Here is an 18,382-nt window from a genome sequence, read left to right as displayed (position 1 = left end):
ATTTAAATCATGATTATTAATTAAATTACATGAAATAATTTAAAAAATACTTTTTTTTTACAAAAAAAGTAATTAGTGTTTTATATTATTTAAGATATATATATTTTATCATAAACAAAAATATCTTAACTAAATAATAATATCATTGTGCACAACTGATTTAAAAGTTTAAAATATGCTATTAGTCCTTATACTTCTATAAAATTTGAGATCTAGTTCTTATAATTTAAATTTTAAAAATTTGATCTTCCTAATTTTTTAATTTAAAAACTCTGGTTCAATCATCATCATCATTGATAGTTTTGCTAGAACTTATAAACTTGACATATTTATTTTCTGTCAATTATATACAACGTTATATGAAGGTAGCCTTATTAATATGCCAAATTAAAAAAAAGACAAAAAATACTAACATGTTAATGATTGGATTGAGATTTTAAATAAAAAAAAATAAGATGACTTAATTTTTAATTTTTTAAGTACAAAGACTATTCTCCAATTTTGTCAAAGTATAGGGACTAACAATATATTAGCCTATCTAGAAAGATAACATAAAGGCCTTACTCATGGGCCTGACAGGTAACCCAGCCCGTAAGCTCAACCCAAATTTAAGGTACAACCAGGTATTTCACCCTCAAATCAATGGCAGTCCAGTATTTCAGCCTTGTCTTCCTTGTAAACCCTGACATTCTGCTCTCTGTATCTATTCCTCTCCACCATTTCCATCACTGACCATCACCATCCCCTCTTTCCACTTCACACACACACCCAATGGTGGTAAAGGCTCTGGAGGGCCTGCCATTGGCACAGAAATCCGTTGATGGTTTGCTCAAAAGCTATGAGATATGAGGGCCTCTAATTTCTTTTCACCACTTTTTGCAAAATAGCCATTTTTGCATTTGTTCATAAATAATTTTTTGATTGATAAACAATGATGATGCATGCACTGGACTTTGAACAGTTTTTTTGTTTCTCTTTTTGAAACATAGCCTGTAATCTTGATGCACATGCAGCCTACTATGCCTATCTTACCCACCCAAGGTTCCTTTTTTTTTGTGTGTGTGTGTGTGTGTGTGTGTGTTCTAAAGTATGTTATTAAAGAATTTTCTGTAACAAGATTTCAACTTTATTTATGGGATAATGTTGGGCGTTAGCAATAGACACTGTAATATCGTTTGATTTGATTCTTTTAGTGTGTTAACAGAGTGTTCCTACTATTGCAATTGCTTCCCTTATGTACTGATGAGGAACCCGCATTTTTTTATTGATTTTATGTTTGGCATACTTGCATGTGGTTTTCGCCCAATGATGGAAAACTCATTGAAAGAGAGTAGTATTTCTGGTTTTCATTTAGTGGGTTTACTATCATCGTCCCATGTCATCATTATCATCATCATCATTATTATCATCATCATCATAAGTCCCTGATTTGTTTCCTCTCTCTTTCTCCCTCTCTCTATCTGTACACACACTTGTATATATGTCTATCATTTCTGTCTATAATCTATCTATCTTCTTATTGACAGGGCTGATGATTTGTAAATTCTCTTTATGAGGAACAGTTTGTTAATACTACAATGGCCAAGCATAGCTATGAGATCTGAGGGCTTTATTGATCATTTAGACATCGTAATGCCATTATTGCTTTCTTTAGACGTGATTTGCATCCTGATCATACTCGTTTTCCCCTTAATTTAATTCATAATCAAGTAATTACCAGTTTTCCTACTGAGAATTTTTAGGCTGCTGATTTGTTCTTTAGTGACTATATGGCTTGTATGATTAGTAATATCGTTTCACATTGTGATGGTTTGTAGCTTCATTAATCTACGAATTTGGTCTATATCTCTGATATATCCTATTTGTAATGTATGAATCTTCCTCTTCTTGAATTGATGTTTTGGGAGCATTAAACATTTAGTTAATTTGACAAATTCTTGTGAACTTTTTCTTGTTTAACCTCTACTAGTACATTATGTGTTTATTATCTGATAGTGTACTTAAAGTATCCCATATGCTAATCCTTAGTGAATCACTTACGGTCATTTGAAGTTTGAACCTAGCTAGTCAATTGTATCAGGATACCACTTGTGAAGTACATGCTTAATGAATTCGAGAAGCTTTAAAATATGTTTGTTGATGGAAGTTGTTGATATGGTAGTTCTTTTGTTTTTTATGTTTCATTTAATTTGTGAAGACTTAGACTGATATTTTTGAAAACCATGAGCTTAGCTGTCATTAAATTATGATACTGATGAAATCCTAGTCTATTATGTTTCCTTTGAATTTAAATCTTCCATTTAAGTTGTTTACTTTCTCAGTAGTCTTTACATATTTTTTTAGTTGTTTTAAGTCTGGTCTCACTTGCCCTCATTTTCCTGCACTGCCCGATGATGGATGCTTTTGTGTGCTTAGAGTTTGCCATGGCATTGTTGTTGACCTCCATCCTTACTGCTAGTCATCATTGGTTTTGGCGCTTCTTCTTCTTCATCTTCTACTTCTTCTTCTTCTTCTTCTTCTTCTTCTTCTTCTTCTTGTTGCTGTTGTTGCTGCCGCCATTTCCATTTCCATTCCCATTGCTAATTATCATCTGTGGCCTTATAGACTATCGATGGCAGTAGTAGTAGTGGATGTAGAAAGGTCTTCAATAAAATTCCATTGCATCACCATTGATGAATTGGTAGAATCATTGAGTTTTGACCTCTGAGGGCATTGCAGGTTATTTCATCACATTGAGTCTTTGAAAGTCTAGTGTTTTGCTGAGTTAGTGACATGTCTCATTGTAACTTGCTAGAGTGGATATACTGCTTAGTTTTGTGCAAAGAGTTGGATATTTACCAATTTGTCTTTACTTATTTCTAAATACTTATGTCTCACTATTGTCAGCCTAATTGGTGAATTCATACTTATTTTGTTGGACCGCCCCAATCCTTTATGAAAGTATGGCTTCTATAGGACTAAAGCCATTTGCTACCCAGGAGAAGGCTGAAGCACCCATTGGCTTTTTTGGCTAGAGAAGTGATAACCAACCAAGAACTGAAATATGGTTTTGTGTGCTATGCTTTGCTCATTTATATATTTGTTTTTGTTTAAAGCCTTTTGTGCTCACATTTACAATGTTTAATCCTTTCAAGTCTAGAGAAATCTATAGTGTAATGTTATAATAGCACAGGGTACGTATATGAATGATATGAACACTGCATTGGCATTTCTACTTGTCGGGGTTGTCATCCTTAGAATTTTCAAGCCTTCATGTGGATTTAAGCTTGTAATTGACAATGGCGCTCAAAGTTTTTAAATATCGCAGTTTGAGATAAACTAATTGGCATAGGTATGTATTTGTTTGTTGCATGTAATGCAGGTTGAGTTCAAAGATACTCGGCTAGTAAAAATAAAGGGTAAACTAGCTGGGTGGTCACTCAACTTTTGGGTAGGTTCTAATTTGGTCACTCAACTTCATCACCAATGTTTTAAAATTTTAGTCACCCGTTAAATACTTACATTGAAGCTGACATGGGGCTTTTTTTATTGGTCTAATAACAAATTAAGTTCTCCAATGTTTACACATTTTATCAATTTTATCTTGAAACTAAAAATTCAATAATTTTAGCCTTCATTTTATCAATTTGATCCTAAAATCAGTAATTCAATAATTTTAGCCCTTGTTTATAAAATTTGTTAATTCTAATTCCTAGAGTTTAAAAAATGATTTTTTTTTTATAGTATTTTGTAACTTTCAACCATGGCTAATGAAGCCGGGTATCACCAATCTCAACAACATCAACTACAGATTGAAAGAAAACAGAACAACTAAAGATTGAAAGAAAACGAAAACATCAAGACTTGCAGAGCTACTTTTTCACAACAATTTTTTCATAATAAATGCCAGTCAGTCAAATACTGAAATCAAGTAGTGGAATAGCAAGAAGCCGAAACACAGTGCTGAATATAGCCCAAAAACCATTGAAGTGATTAAAAAATTACAAACACTCAAAAATCCCTGCTTAATGGTCGTGCATGACTCATCGGTAGCAATCTCCATTTTTGCACTTGACTCTTTGGGGACCTCCACAATAAAGTTTAAAACACCATCTCCCGAGTGCAATGGTATATCATGCCAAGGAGAAATCTAAACCACCACTAAATCTCAATTACCTTCCAAATAAAAAAAAAATAGTTGGGACAAATACATTTTTCCCTCAAGTATCTTCAAAGAAGACTCTGTAGTCAAGGGTTTCGGGATGACCTTCATGTTTGATTGAACCTGGGGATTATAAATGGCATTGCAAGAAAATAACCTTTTGGATAATCGTTTGCCGTTGTTGAAGCTAAGAGCGTAACAACCGCGTTTCAAAGCAAAGGGCTCTTTGAGAAGCAAGCAGGAAGAGGAGGTAATAGTGGAGCTGCCGACTACGAATACCACCATTCTAGCTGTTGCTGCTGCCAATGACTGATTTCCTTTTTATCCAAAAATAAAATCTTTAAATATTTTAGAATTAAATTAACAAATTTTGTAAAAGTTCGAGCTAATTTATTTTATTTTTTTAGAATTAAAACTAAATGACAAATTTTATAAATATTAAAGGTTAACATTTTTGAATTTTTAAATTTAAGATTAAATTAATAAAATATGTAAACATTAGAGAGTTAAATTTATTATTAGACTTATAAAAAAATATAAAATCTTTTTTTAAATGGTCAAAGCAATAAAAAAAGTCAAAGTGAAAAAATGAATAAACAGTAGAAGTTAAAATTATTTTTATTGAAAAAAAAGAAGGTAAAAACATGTTTTGTTTATTAAAGATTAAATCTCATGTATCATTATTTTAAGAATCGGATCGATGGATATAATAAATTTGATCTGAAATAAAAGATTAAATTAATTTACGAGTGAAATTATTACAATAATGATGGAACCAATTGAAATAATTTTTTATTTTAAAATATTTTAAAATAATTTGCAGTCAAAAATATTTATTTTTGCATATGTCATACAACACTATAACAGTCCGATTAGACAAAATCGCGCGATCATGTTTGTGAAAAGAAAAAAAGAAGCAGCTCGCGCGATGCCTTGCGACTGTCTATAGTTACTGTCGAGGGTGGGCCCATCGACTTTGCTGTAGTTGCACATTCTTTTCTGTTGATTTTCGATTATCTCGTCATATATATGCGGACTAGCGATTATAAATGCTTCTCCAGCTGCTAAAACAAATCTATGGACGAATTTTTTCAGGCAATTTCGTGGGAGGAGCCTCATCCCTCTCAGAAGTTCCCCAGCGAAAGCTGCTCTGATGCTGATGAAGATGTAAGCATTTCTTTGTCAGAATCAATGGTTTTTCTCTTTCTTTTTAAGCGATTCTTTGTTCCTTGACTTGCTATAAACAGATGAAATTCAATTCTATTCCTCTCTTGTTTATCTTTTTTTTTCCTTCGCATAATTTCACAAATTATTTCACGCCTACTCTTTTTGTTTTTGGTTGTAGATCTGCTAACTTAGTTATTTTCTATTTTTTCATACAACCAGACACATGATTTCCTAGATCTTTGAAGTCTTGAGGCTCTGGGTGATTTATCTCTCTATATAGAATAAAATAGAATACGTAAATTGAAGCTATATTTCAATTCGGTTGCGTAGGTGATCAAGTCTAAGGTTTTTTTTTCCCAGAATTGGAGATCAGCTTGTCCGTCGCTACAACCATGGGATCCTGGATCTTTACTGTACTCCAACTGGGCTCAGAGCCATAATCAGCCTGGAATAAGCAGTGGAGGAGTTGTCCCAAACCAGATCAGTAATCATTCTCCAAGCCTAAAGGAACTTACTAATAATCATTCTATTTTGAAAAGGAACCTATCAAGCGTATCTGGATCAGAACGAGCTCTAAGGAAAAAGAGAATTGATCAGGCATATCGGGAAAGATGTAAGGTGAGTCTATCTTCTCATCTTATCTCATTTCTCTTGCAATAATTTGGGTCCAACCTAAAGGAAAAGGGATCAATTTTCATGCAATTTATTCTGCCTTTTTTGTTTTTGATTGTGAAATAAAATATGAATTAGGCGAAATATGAACTTACTAATAATTTAATTGCTTTCCATTTGAAAGAAGTTCATCTTTGATTTTTTGATTTAAAATTTCAAATAGGCAGGTTGAAATAGCAGCATGCAAAATTCAAAATGTTGGTTTAAAAGCAAAAGATCATTAACTGAATTGAATGAAATGATGAATATTCTAGTTTGAGTCACGAATGGTACATTTTGTCTTTCCTTTCTACGCAGAATCACAAAATGGAAATGCAATCGAATGTGGAGAACCTTAAAGAAGAAAATGATTCTTTAAAGAAAGAGAATACGTCCTTACTAAAGGATTATTCTTTAATGAATGGAACTTTGAGAGATCAAGAAAAAGAGATTGAACAGTTGAGGAATGATCTTCTTCAGCTTAAGCGCGAGCATGAGAAGCAAAATGTTCTTGTGCTAACACTTTCAGGGTTTTTAGTAAGTCTCTTCTTCTCTATACTCAGTATACATGTCCAATGATTTTTCATTCCACATGAAGAAATTAATGGTTATACTCCTTATTGGTTTTAATAGTGAGAACTACTATTGGCTTTTGTAGTACTTATCTTCAGGTACTATCCATGTAGCCATGACCTTTTTTTTTTTTTTGCAAGTTTGGATCACGGGGATGTTCTCGGTGTTATGCTCAAAACAACTTAAGAACAAATTAGTTATAAAGTGGAAATTAATTAAATTAAAAACATCTATTTAGATTGTTAGGTTAAGATCAACTTTTGGTATGTGTAACTTAAAAAAAAATTTGAAATCAATCAATCAAATTGGTTTGTCTTTCTTTGAACCTTGTACAGTCAAGCAATTGAATCCTTTACAATCAGAAGATGTCTTTGTCTCCAGAATGGTGTCTCAAAGATCACAAGCAGATTGTAGTGCTTTGCCTCTAATGTTGATTTACACAGACGGTTGTTGAAACCCTTGTAAAGGCGACTATTCGTTTTTACTAGTTTGAAAATTTATTAATCTAAATCAAAAGGTAACTATCTGTTTGCTTCTGGCCGAATAACTGCTTTCAATCAAGAGTTTCGGCTTAAGAAGACTAAAAGCTAATTTGGAGAAACTCAAGGAAACCTGGCACAATGGTTTAGGGTTTTTTAGGGATCAAAATTGCACAAGAAAAACCTTGAGGAAACGGTGTTTTTCTTAAAAAGAGAAAAAACTAACCTTGAAACACAATTCTTTGTATTTTAGAGATAGAAAGCAATGCTTGGGATTTGCTTGAATGTTGAAACGCTTGGCCAACCACTAATTATAACGGAAGATTGGGTGGAATCACAACTAGCTTGGAACTACTACTTGAAGAACTTTTATTCTTCAAATCCTAGTTGTTCAGTTTAACTTAGTTCCTTAAATGAATCTTCCCTAATAAGGCTATGTCTGACAAGCCTAGGTGATAGGGGGATAAAGAATTATTGGATTGACCTTATCAATCCAATTGGCTTTAAGGCATAAGAACTTTTAGGAAAACCTTTACCATTCAAATTACAAAGAAAAGATTAATGTAGGAGACTTCTTTTAACTGGGTTACAACTAGATTCCTCCCTTTTTGATTCTATATGGTTGCTAATTAGGAGACCTCTTTTAAACTATTTTATGTTACATAATATTTGTGTATATTATTAGATAGCAAACTTATAACAATTATGTAGATTACATAGAAGATTTTTAGGGGTTGGATTTGATTTATTTCTTTTATTTTCTTTCATTTTACTATTAACCCTAGTTGATATATATGTAATCCTTGATAGAATGAAATATAAGTTTAGAGAAATTCAATTTCTTTCTTCTTCTAAGTTCTCTAAAATTTGTTTCATGGTATCAGAGCCTTTCGAATCAATTTTTTGGTTTGTGTTTCGTCGCTTCCATCTCAAACAATTGTCTTTTTGTGGGTTTCTTTTCCAATAATCGTTCGTTTGCATTGTTGGCATAAGGAGTAGTATCGTCATTTCAGCCAATTTGTTGTTTCTGGCCACCAGAAGCCTCACATGTGAGGTTAACATGCCGCTTAAAGCCATATGCCCCTCCATGCACTAACACATAGGGGTGTGTGAACAGTCGTCTTGCCACCATTTTTTGCCTCCACCAGTAGTTTTTTGTACTAGATCAAACATCTACTCAACCATCTATTATTCCAGCCTATTCTCAAAGACAATAGCATCCTAACTCATGTCCTCCATTAGTTCCTTCATCGGAAGATCCAATCACGAGTGACTCAGATCCCAATCTTGACCTACTTATTGCTCCTTGAAAAGGTAAACGTCAATGTACCTATCCCATTTTATCTTTTGTTTTCTATAGTCTATTGTCTTCTTCTAGTTCTTTAATTGCATTCTTAGTTCCGTTACAATTCCTAAAACTATTAATGAAGCCTTGTCACATTCTGGTTGACATGATGTTATGGTAGAAGAAATGGTGGCTCTGGATAATAATACTTGGGATTCAATAAATTTTCCTACAGATAAGAAAGCTATTAGATGTAAATGGGCGTTTGCGGTAAGAAATCTGGATGTATACGTGGGCTCGACTTGTTGGTGAAGGATATGCTTAAACTTATGGAATTGTCTACTCAAACATTCTCTCCAATTGCTAAACTAGCTTCTGTTCAATTGTTCATCTCCATGGTAGCTCCATATGATTGGCCCTTACATCAGTTGGATATAAATAATGCTTTCTTACATGGTGATCTCCATGAAAAAGTCTATATAGAGAAACCATTTGGGTTTGTTGTTCAGGGGGAGAAAAGGAAAGTTTGTCATCTTCGAAAATCTTTGTATGTTCTGTAACAGAGTCCTCGAGCTTGGATTGAATGATTTAGTGAGGTGGTCCAAGCTTTTGATTTAAAGAAGAGTAGTTGTAATCATTCAGTTTTCTACAAACATTCAGAGGTAGGTATGATTCTACTTGACATCTATCTAAGACAGCAAATTTTGTAAGCTTTTATATGAATGTCTCAAAAACATCCAAACCCCTAGCCAAAAGTTTATACAAGTTTAGTTATGTAGATAAAAAATATGAAATTTAGAGTTACCGTATCTACACTTAACAGGTCCAATCTCTCCTAAAATAGTATAAACTGATGCCTTTGAAATAGGATATGGAGGAACCTTAAATCAAGGCAAAGGTGGAAATGAATAGTTAATGGGATCCCTAAAGTAATTGGGCTTAGTTCAATATTTCTAATGGGATCTAGTTCAACTGGGTTTGTATTTCCTTCTAGTCTCCATTTATCTGGGAGTTAGACTTTGTGTCACTGTATTGTTTTGAGTATTGTCGCATGGGATCTTGTCATGTCAGTTTGGATAAAAAGAGTCTCTCCTTTTGGGCTGTGAACTAAAGCTTTTATATTAACCACAAAATTCACGGCCTTGTAATGAAGCCTATAAACTAATATTAATATTTCCGTTCTAGGATGCATTTTGTAATTATGAGTGTAGACTTGAAGAGTTGAAGATTTTAAAATATTTTTGTCAGTTAATGAAACTATAAAGTTTGGGGCTTAGAGTTAAATATCATTTTGGTAGTTTGGTTCCCTTTATCTTTTTGGTTCTTACAGTTTTACATTTTGGCTATTCTTCCTTTTGTTTCTTTTTATGTTTTCTTTTTTTTTTATTTAAATTTTCATTTGGATTAATTTTTTATTTTAGTAATTTCTTTTTTTATTTTTTAATGTTATAAGCAAATATATTATTATTATATAGTTGATGAGCGTCGAAACCACCAAATATAAATTTCTATAACAAAATAGCAGTAATTAGCAGTATAGAGCAATAGGATTGAATCCACAAGGTCTGACTATCTAATTTTGCCTTTTTCCGTGACCAGAATCAATGTTGACGTCACAGTCGTGCCCACGATCTATGTGTAGAAATACTGAAAATAAAAATAAAAATGGGGAGTTTAAATTGATTAAGATAATAGAAGAAGAAAATATGAAAAAAATAGACTTGAAAATGCAAAAAGTAAATAAATTTAAGAAAATAAAATAAATGAATAAATAAAATATTTTTTTAAGCTTAGCCTTAGCCTCGCTACACTCCAATCTTGAATCGGTCCTTGAAATAAATTTTTCCTTCCGAGCAATAAACTGGTTATAGCGACGAAGAACGTCCCAGTCGCCAATTTTTTCTTATGTAGTCAATCCTGGTACGACCTGCAAACTGACTCTTGCCAAATTTCTAACTACGATACACGTGTTCGCAATTTAAGATTTCGACAACCTTATGATCTAAAAAGCCCAACTAGAATTAACAGTCTCAACCGAGTGGGTCGTTTAAATCCGATCTTTATCTCCTTTGACGAAACCCAACTGGCTTTTCTCACCTAGACATGCCAATTTGTTTGTGGGAATTTGAACATAACACGACTGATTCGTCTTCCCAACTATATGCCAAACAACTCTAACCCAACGTACATTTTTTGAATCGAAGCTGAATCAACTTTAAGGGACAAATTTGTACTATCCCTTATACTAGAGAGATAGAAAATACTATGTTTAGAGGTTTTTTGAGTGGGCTCGTATCTCACGATTGTTTTATTGGAGCAATTTCCAGGCTAAAGCTAAAAGAGATTTAGTTAAGAATTCAACTTGTGATTCACCCACTTATTTAAGTAAACTAAACATAAGAATTAGAGGTTTATTTCCAAAATGAATTAAAAAAAATTATTCTTAGCAAAACAAATGCAAAAAGAAAGCATGGCATGATCCAAAATTCCTCTTTACTTAGCTCACATTGCCCTCAATATGCAATTTTAAAACAATAATGAATAAAAGGGTCAAGTGTACTCCCTGTGTATATTCAATGGGTCGGAGGACGATGGGAGGGATCACTTTGTAGCATGTTGAGGATGCTTGAGATATTGGCTTCCATTGTTTCGAGGCAAGCTTTAATGCGAGCTTCAATGTGATGAAGTCGTCCATCTAAAATAGGTGGTTGCTCCTCTTGTTCTCTAGTAGCCGGATCATGTCTTTGTCGAAAGACTTTATTGCTTCGAGCAGTTCATGTACCTGAAATATAATGCGAGAAAATGTATTAAACAATATTTTATTTAATTCTCAAATTAAACTAGAATTCAAAATTAAATTAAATAAATAAAGATAAATATGGGTTGCCTCCCATAAAGCGCTTTTGTTTAACGTCGTTAGCTCGACAACCTGAGTATTATTTGTTTGGTTCCTCGAGAATTAATTCTTCCATTACGCGTACTTGAAAGTTCTTATAGAAAGATTTCAACCTTTGCTCTTTGACTTTGAAGCATTTTCCATATTCCTTCATCATAGGTGGATTGAAACATATTCGAGTTTCTTAGCTCGAGTTTCCTTTTCCTCTATCTGAATCTTTAAATGTCCCCGGCAACGGCGCCAAAATTTGATCGGTGTCAAAACCACCAAGTATAAATTCTTACGACAAAGTAATAGTAATTAACAGTATAGAGCAGTAGGGTCGAATCCACAGGGATTGGCTATCTAATTTTTCTTTTTTTTGTGACCAGAATCGATGTCGCGATCACAATCGTGCCCATGACCTATGTGTAGAAATGCTAAAAGTAAAAATAAAAATGGAGGGTTTAAATTAGTTAAGATAATAAAAGAAGAAGATACAAAAAAAAATCGAAAATGCAAAAAATAAATAAATTTAAGAACATAAAATAAATGGATAAATAATTTTTTTTTTTAAGCTTAGCCTTAGCCTCGATGTACTCCAATCTTGAATCGATCCTTGAAATATATTTTTCCTTCCAAGTAATAAGCTGGTTATAGCAACCAAGAACGCCCCGATCACCAACTTTTTCTTATATAGTCAATCCCGGTACGACCTGAAACTTACTCTTACCAAATTTCTAAACGTGTTCACAATTTAAAATTTCGAGAGCCTTGCGATCTGAAAAGCTCAAATCAAATCACCAGCCTCAACCGAGTGGATTGTTTAAATCCGATCTCTATCTCCCTTGACGAAATCCAATTGGCTTCTCTCACCTAGACACACCAATTTGTTCACGGGAATTTGAACATAGCATGGTCAATTTGTCTTCCCAACATGTACATTTTAAATTGAAGCTGAATCAACTTTAAGGGACGAATTTGTACTATCCTATATACCAGAGAGATAGAAAATACTATATTGAGAGGTTTTTTGAGCGGGCTCGTATCTCATGATTGTTTTATTGGAGCAATTTTCGGGCTTAAGGTTAAAAGAGATTTAGTTAATAATGGAAAAAGTCATGCTTTGAAAATAAATTTGTGGAATTGTGCAAAGTGGGAAGGGAAAGATCCTTGGAAGATAATTAAACCAAAAGTTGAAAGTAAAGAAAAGAAAAAGAATTAGAGAAAAAAATAGAGAATTTATTAAATGCGAACGGCAAAATGTGTGTCCAATTGACTGTAGCCACTAGGTATTTATATACACTTTTAGTGCAAAAATTTAGCTAGATTTTTCCTAAATATTATCACTAAGTAATTTTAAATATTATCATTAAATAATTCAAATTTTAAAAATCAAATTTAAACTAGAATTTGAAGTAATTACAGAATTGTAACAATATCAAAAATCCTTTAATATTTATCCAACCACTTTTTAAAAAAAATCTTCAACCCTTCAATTTTTATCCAATAATCTTTGAATCTTTAATCGTTCAATCTTTCAATCAAGCCTTCCTCTTTACTTTTTGTTCCAATTTAGCCTCTCTTTTTTTTATAAGAGTTTGAATTCAGCACATCAATTTCATTATTGGTAAGAAAAATCTAAATTTAATAGCATTTATCTGATAATTAGCCAAAAATAAATATATTAAAAATATGAATTTATCTTGCTATCAATAGTAGATCAAGAAATACATAAAAATTGAAATGAATATATATGATTTCATTAATAAATACTAGATTTTGTTACACACAACAATTGAGTTATAGGTAAAATGATAAAACACTTTTTAGGCTTGGGTTCAATCCTTAGACATTGCATTTTATACAAATACACAATATACAAACTTTAATCTAATTGACGTAGTGATATTTTTTTTATCACCACGTCGGGGTACCATTCCTCTGTCCAAATGAGAATGATTCCCTACTAGTTTCAGTTTTGCTATTGTAGAACTCAATCTCGCTGCCATATTCTGTTTAGTTCTTAACACCCTACAAATCTCATTGTTGTGCTGAAGGAATCTTAAATTTTTCATTTCAAAAATAAGTTGGTAGTTATCCTAAACTAAGTAAATTGCTAATATTTACATTAGTTAGTCGACATTTCTATTTACTTGCAGGCATTGTTATGCTGAAGGGATTTTATGTTGTCCAATACGAAAAAATTGCTAACCAGTTTTCCAAAACTTGCTAATAATTTGATGCGCCACGTCGTTGTCTACGTGTACCCAAGAGCAATCCCAAGTATAGTCAATGAAAGCCATGAAGTCTACTTAGTGAGCATGTGGTCAACAGCTTGCTGCATAAGAACAGGATTACTTATTTTATATTCTGTTTTTATTTTAAAAGATCATGCAGTTATTTGTTTTAGTTGTTATCCTAATTCTCCAAGTCATGTACGCGGATATAAAGAGGCAATAAAGAGGCAATCTGATTTCTAGAAAAGCAATTGTGGTTTTGTTCTCACCCTAAGCAGAATAATCAATTCATTCATAGCTTGGACCGGGACCTGTCATAATTATACTAGTATTTTATGTGGATTTGTGCCCTCAACAGTTTTCCTACATTTCTATTATCTCTTTTGATTAATTTTATAGACGCATGCAGGTGTTATGTAAAAATCCATATTATTATTACTGTTGACTCCAAAAGCTAAAGGTAGTTTATTATTGATTTCATATGGGTTCTGCTTGTAGACTTTTACTTAAATGATTGTAATCTCATTCTAAAAGTATAACAATTGCTCACATACATACATGTTAGAGCTTAAATATGATTGTATAGATTTTTAACAGGGTAGTTTTCATTTTAGGCTGATCAAATGAGGCTTGAAAACGAGAAGCTAAAAGATGAAAATGCATCATTGAGGAAGAATGCCAATCCTAATTGTAACTTACCACAGCTTGCAGAGGAGAATGCAAAATTAAGAATTGAAAATAAAGTACTCAAGGTGCAGAATGATGCTTTATGTGGGAAGATTATCAGTGACGATGACAAGAAGCGTGAACAAGAACGGTAAGCTAAATTACCACTACTATTTGAAGATATGCCCTGTGTTCTTTCTCACTTGACAAAATGTGCTATATTTTATTTCCTAGCACAACTTGTCTGTCTTTGTACTTTATTTTCTGCTTATCTTCATGCACTATATGGCTACTTATGGCATATCTTGTGATAGCAGTGTAGCTTTCATGTCCTTGACCTCTCTTCTTTGATCTTCCATGATCTCTTTTCTTGTTTTCACACGTGTTATCTTCCTTTTCATGGGTGTATAGCCGGTGGGTACACTGTAAGTCGGCCAATATTGGCCGGTATGATAGTGAGCCTCCATTGTGTTATTTGTAGGGGTAATCATATAGGAGTTACTTCGGTGGTGCAGTGATGTTGCTAATTCTCTTCAGTTATGGTCTTTGAATTTGGTCATGTGTATACTACCTCATGTATTGTTATTCTAATACATGAACAGTGGAATTTACTAACTATAGCACGCATAAGAAGTGTTGATGTATTGCCCTTACTATATAAAACATTAGTGGTGAAAGTTGTTAAACTTATTGTTGGTAATTTTGCATAAGTCTTCCATAATGTAGATATCGGCTGGGCTTTATCAATGTATAGTAATGCATAAAAAGTCTTTGTTATCGGAATTTTAGAATTTTGAACTCTTATATATATATATATCTTCATTTCTTTTATAATATTTTCTCCTGTGATTAATAAATTAAAAAAAAATTAGTATTATTTTTTATTTGGGAGGTGTTTGGCTGTTCTATAAGTAATACTTCTTTTGGGAGTGCGTTGTCCATAAGGTTGTTTCAAGTGGCTTAGAATCAGACTTCTTTTTCCAAAATTTTAAAAACTAATAAAATATTGTTGATATAGATAATACAAAAATTATGAAAAATAAAATACTGGTAGAGATAGAGAGGGCATTAAAAAATGATTAAAAAAATCAAATAAGTAATTTAGAAAAAAAAAACATTGTATTTATTGCCATAAGTGGTGATACAAACCGGAAAGGCCAATACAAGCTTTAGTACAGAAGTGAAACAATACACCTCTAATACCAAATATTATGAGCAACAAAAAGTGAAATATGTTGTCTTCTTCAGCAACTCTCCTCAAATTTGATGGCAACAATATAGTTGCATCTTCTATGAGTTTTCACATGACTTTGAACTCAGTTGTTTAACAACTCCAATAGCATTTCATTGGATCACAATAGAATTTTAAATCTCAAATCTTTTGCAACTTCAATAGCCTTGATCGTTGCTTCAGCTTTCACCACTATCCACAATGGCTTCAATGGTCTTTTGCAGAGGGAAGAGATGTTACAGGGTAAGAAGATTGAGTCCTTGAATTAACAAAATTAATCAAATAGGCCCTTTGATTGATGCTAATTGTTAGTGTTTAATGACAATGCTAGTTGTAGTCCTAATTTTTAGCCCGGACCCATACACATACAAAAACCAAAAAAATAAAACAAAATATTGAATAAGTCCATTTACAAATAATAGCCAGCCCAATTACACTAAATAATAAACCCAAAATAAATAAAACCCACATAAAAATCCAAAAAAAAGTTCAAAATTACAAAAACAACAAACCTAATTAACCTAACTCTAGAGGCCAAACAGCCCAAAGCTAAACTAACTTTTCAGCAAAAAAGAGAATAGCTGCTGCTCCCCACCACGCGAGTCGGCTCACCTCGCACGTCTAGCCAACTCGCATGTAGCACGACCTAGGCCCCACGTTCACCATACCTGCAACTAGTAGAAGCAAAGAAACCGTTGTAAAGTTGGCTATAAAAGGCCACGAATTTTTATTTGTTGGGGTTTTTTTTTTAGAGAAAGGGAATACAAGTTGTAATATAAAATACACTCAAAAATCAGTAGAAAGGGACCAAAGAATATTTTCAAAGGTGAATATTTATTGCAGTTTTTTTTTTTGTGTTGTTTCTTCTTTTTTCATATTTTTTCGTTTTCATTCGGATCCACTTACGAAAATATAAAAAGAAAGGGGAGGGGAACTCACTGACGCGGCGCAAGAGAAACCTTTGATGTCGAAGTTTGGCTCAAAATGGTGGTGGAGCCGTTTCTCTTTGGTCTGTCGAAGAAGAGGAAAAGAGGAGAAAATGAAATAGAAGAGTCTTAAAACTTTAGGTTTTTTTTTTAAGAAAAAAGTTGAAATGTGTTCTTTAAAGCAAAAAAAAAAAAAGATTTTTAAAGCAGGTTTCAATTTTAAGTAATAAAAGGAATAGCATCGGGGGAAGGAACAGACAACTTTTGACTTGGTCTATACACATAAATTCTTTAAACGGTTTATTTGTGTTTAGTCCTTCTTCCTTTTTGTTCTTTCAAATTCATTCATTTTTATGTTTCAATTTTGCCACATGATTTTACCCATGATTCATTTGAGCCCGCATTAAGGTGACACGCTTGAAGGCTTGGGGATAATTTCTCATTTAGTCCCTCTCTTTCTTACGCGCATTCAATTTGGATCCACTGGTTAATGTGATGTTTAGCTTTTAGATCTCAGATTTTATTTTAATCTCAAATTTGTCCCTGTTTTGATTTCTTTATTACTTTTCTGTTTTATTATGTTTTATTATAAATCTTTTTTATATACTATTCATTTCAATTATTATTTTTTGTTTAATCTCCTTCCTTTATGTGTATATTATTTATATGTATATATATATATATTGTTTGGTATTTTATCTATATCGTTTCGTTACTTTTTTACACTTATATATATGTAAATATTTTTTTATATCATTAGTTTTGAATTGTTGTATATTATGTTTTTGTATATATTATTTTTATTATTATTATTTTATATATTTTCTTTTAAATCTGTTCATGATTGCACGTTTCCTTTTAAATCTATATATAATCAATGTCGTTTAAGGTTATTTTATGATGTGTTTGTGTTTATTTCAAATGTTTTTATATTTTTTAATTCTATGGTATTTTATTTATATAGTTTCTTTAAAATCTTTAATGTATATTTTCTTTTCAAATCTGTTATGTAAATATTTTCTTCTAATTTATTTTTATATATATTTTCTTTAAAATTATTCATATATAATTTGGCTTTCTTTTAAGGATCCTGTTTTATATTGTTTATTTTAGTTGCTTTGGTGTCTTTGTATATATATTATTTTCATTTATTATTTTCATATAAATATGTATCTCATTTGTTAAGTCAATTTGTTTCATTTAAAATTATGTCACATATTATTCATTTCAATACATACTTTAATAATCATTTATATATTATCCGTTTTTATACATATATGTTATCCTTTTGTATATTGTTCATATGGTTTTTAAATTGTTTTGCATTATATTGGTTCCTAGTTTCCGTGTAGCTCTATGTATCACATGTTTTTTTTTTGTTTTCGATTCGTATCCACTTATTATTGGTTCATGCTTATAATTATGTTTTAGTTTCTTATTATTGCATCATTATTTTTTCCTCTTTCAAAAAATCCCCCATTTTCGCCCAACATCGATTACTTTTTACCCTAAAGTAACCCAAACGAATATATTTTGAGCCAATTTCATAATTGCTCATTTGGGAAACTCTTCAAAACAAGGCAATGTTTCGTGTTTGAAAATTTTGGAAAAACGTGCACTAACGTGTTGGGTTTCGATTTTTTCCGTTTTTCCAAATAACGGAGTACCCTTTTAAGAATTCATTGTGTGTTTTGAAAATTATGAGGTGATCTCAGTCTTTGGAGACTTAAAGTATCGTGTCCTAACGTACTAGATGTGGTATTTTATTTCTTTGGAGCAAGTGAACCTTAAAATCCAATTCGAATTGTTCATACGTTTTTAAAGGAATTGTATTTTAAATTTTCAACATTAGGACATAAATTAATCAATTAGGTACCAATTTTGGGCGATACGAGGGTGCTAATCCTTCCTCGTACGTAACCGACTCCCGAAACCATTTCTTGATTTTCCGTGGGCCAAAATCCATATTTTAATAAAATGATTTATTAGGTGATCCGATCACGCCTAAATTAAAAAAGGATTGGTGACGACTCCATATTTCGTTTTTAAAGCCGATCCCCGTTTTTCAAAATAAAAATGGTTTCGACACTAGTTAATAGACGCCATGTGAGCACCATTTGTTGATATGATAGAGCCGTGTCATCAGCG

General features: G+C 32.2%; 1 protein-coding gene and 2 long non-coding RNA genes across 5 annotated transcripts; 2 read left to right on the top strand and 1 right to left on the bottom strand.

Moving 5' to 3' along the window:
* Nucleotides 1–657: 657 nt before the first annotated feature.
* LOC121229522 (uncharacterized) lies at nucleotides 658–3,214 on the top strand. The gene is made up of 2 exons (XR_005927300.1): nucleotides 658–1,041; nucleotides 1,527–3,214. It is a non-coding gene; the product is annotated as an uncharacterized lncRNA (long non-coding RNA).
* Nucleotides 3,215–5,015: 1,801 nt separating this feature from the next.
* LOC107922109 (calcium-binding and coiled-coil domain-containing protein 2) lies at nucleotides 5,016–14,860 on the top strand. Of its 3 annotated transcripts, none has more exons than XM_016851957.2 (5): nucleotides 5,022–5,308; nucleotides 5,669–5,926; nucleotides 6,278–6,496; nucleotides 14,026–14,228; nucleotides 14,559–14,860. In XM_016851957.2, exons 1-5 carry the CDS (start codon nucleotides 5,219–5,221, stop codon nucleotides 14,593–14,595), a joined length of 807 nt encoding a protein of 268 aa, XP_016707446.1. In that variant the 5' UTR covers nucleotides 5,022–5,218; the 3' UTR covers nucleotides 14,596–14,860. The 3 variants fall into 3 exon arrangements, with proteins under 3 accessions (XP_040970042.1, XP_016707446.1, XP_016707445.1); XM_016851956.2 differs by having other exon boundaries at nucleotides 5,639–5,926; XM_041114108.1 differs by having other exon boundaries at nucleotides 5,016–5,308; nucleotides 14,026–14,860.
* A 713-nt stretch (nucleotides 14,861–15,573) lies between these two features.
* On the bottom strand, nucleotides 15,574–16,424 carry LOC107922110 (uncharacterized). The gene is made up of 2 exons (XR_001691192.2): nucleotides 16,248–16,424; nucleotides 15,574–15,982 (listed from the first exon to the last, which is right to left on the bottom strand). It is a non-coding gene; the product is annotated as an uncharacterized lncRNA (long non-coding RNA).
* Between the last annotated feature and the right edge of the window lie 1,958 nt (nucleotides 16,425–18,382).

Source organism: Gossypium hirsutum, chromosome A01 (assembly GCF_007990345.1).
Source record: "Gossypium hirsutum isolate 1008001.06 chromosome A01, Gossypium_hirsutum_v2.1, whole genome shotgun sequence".
NCBI lineage: Eukaryota > Viridiplantae > Streptophyta > Magnoliopsida > Malvales > Malvaceae > Gossypium > Gossypium hirsutum.
The sequence above is the reverse complement of the archived record's forward strand: the minus strand, read 5'-3'. Positions and strand labels throughout refer to the sequence as shown.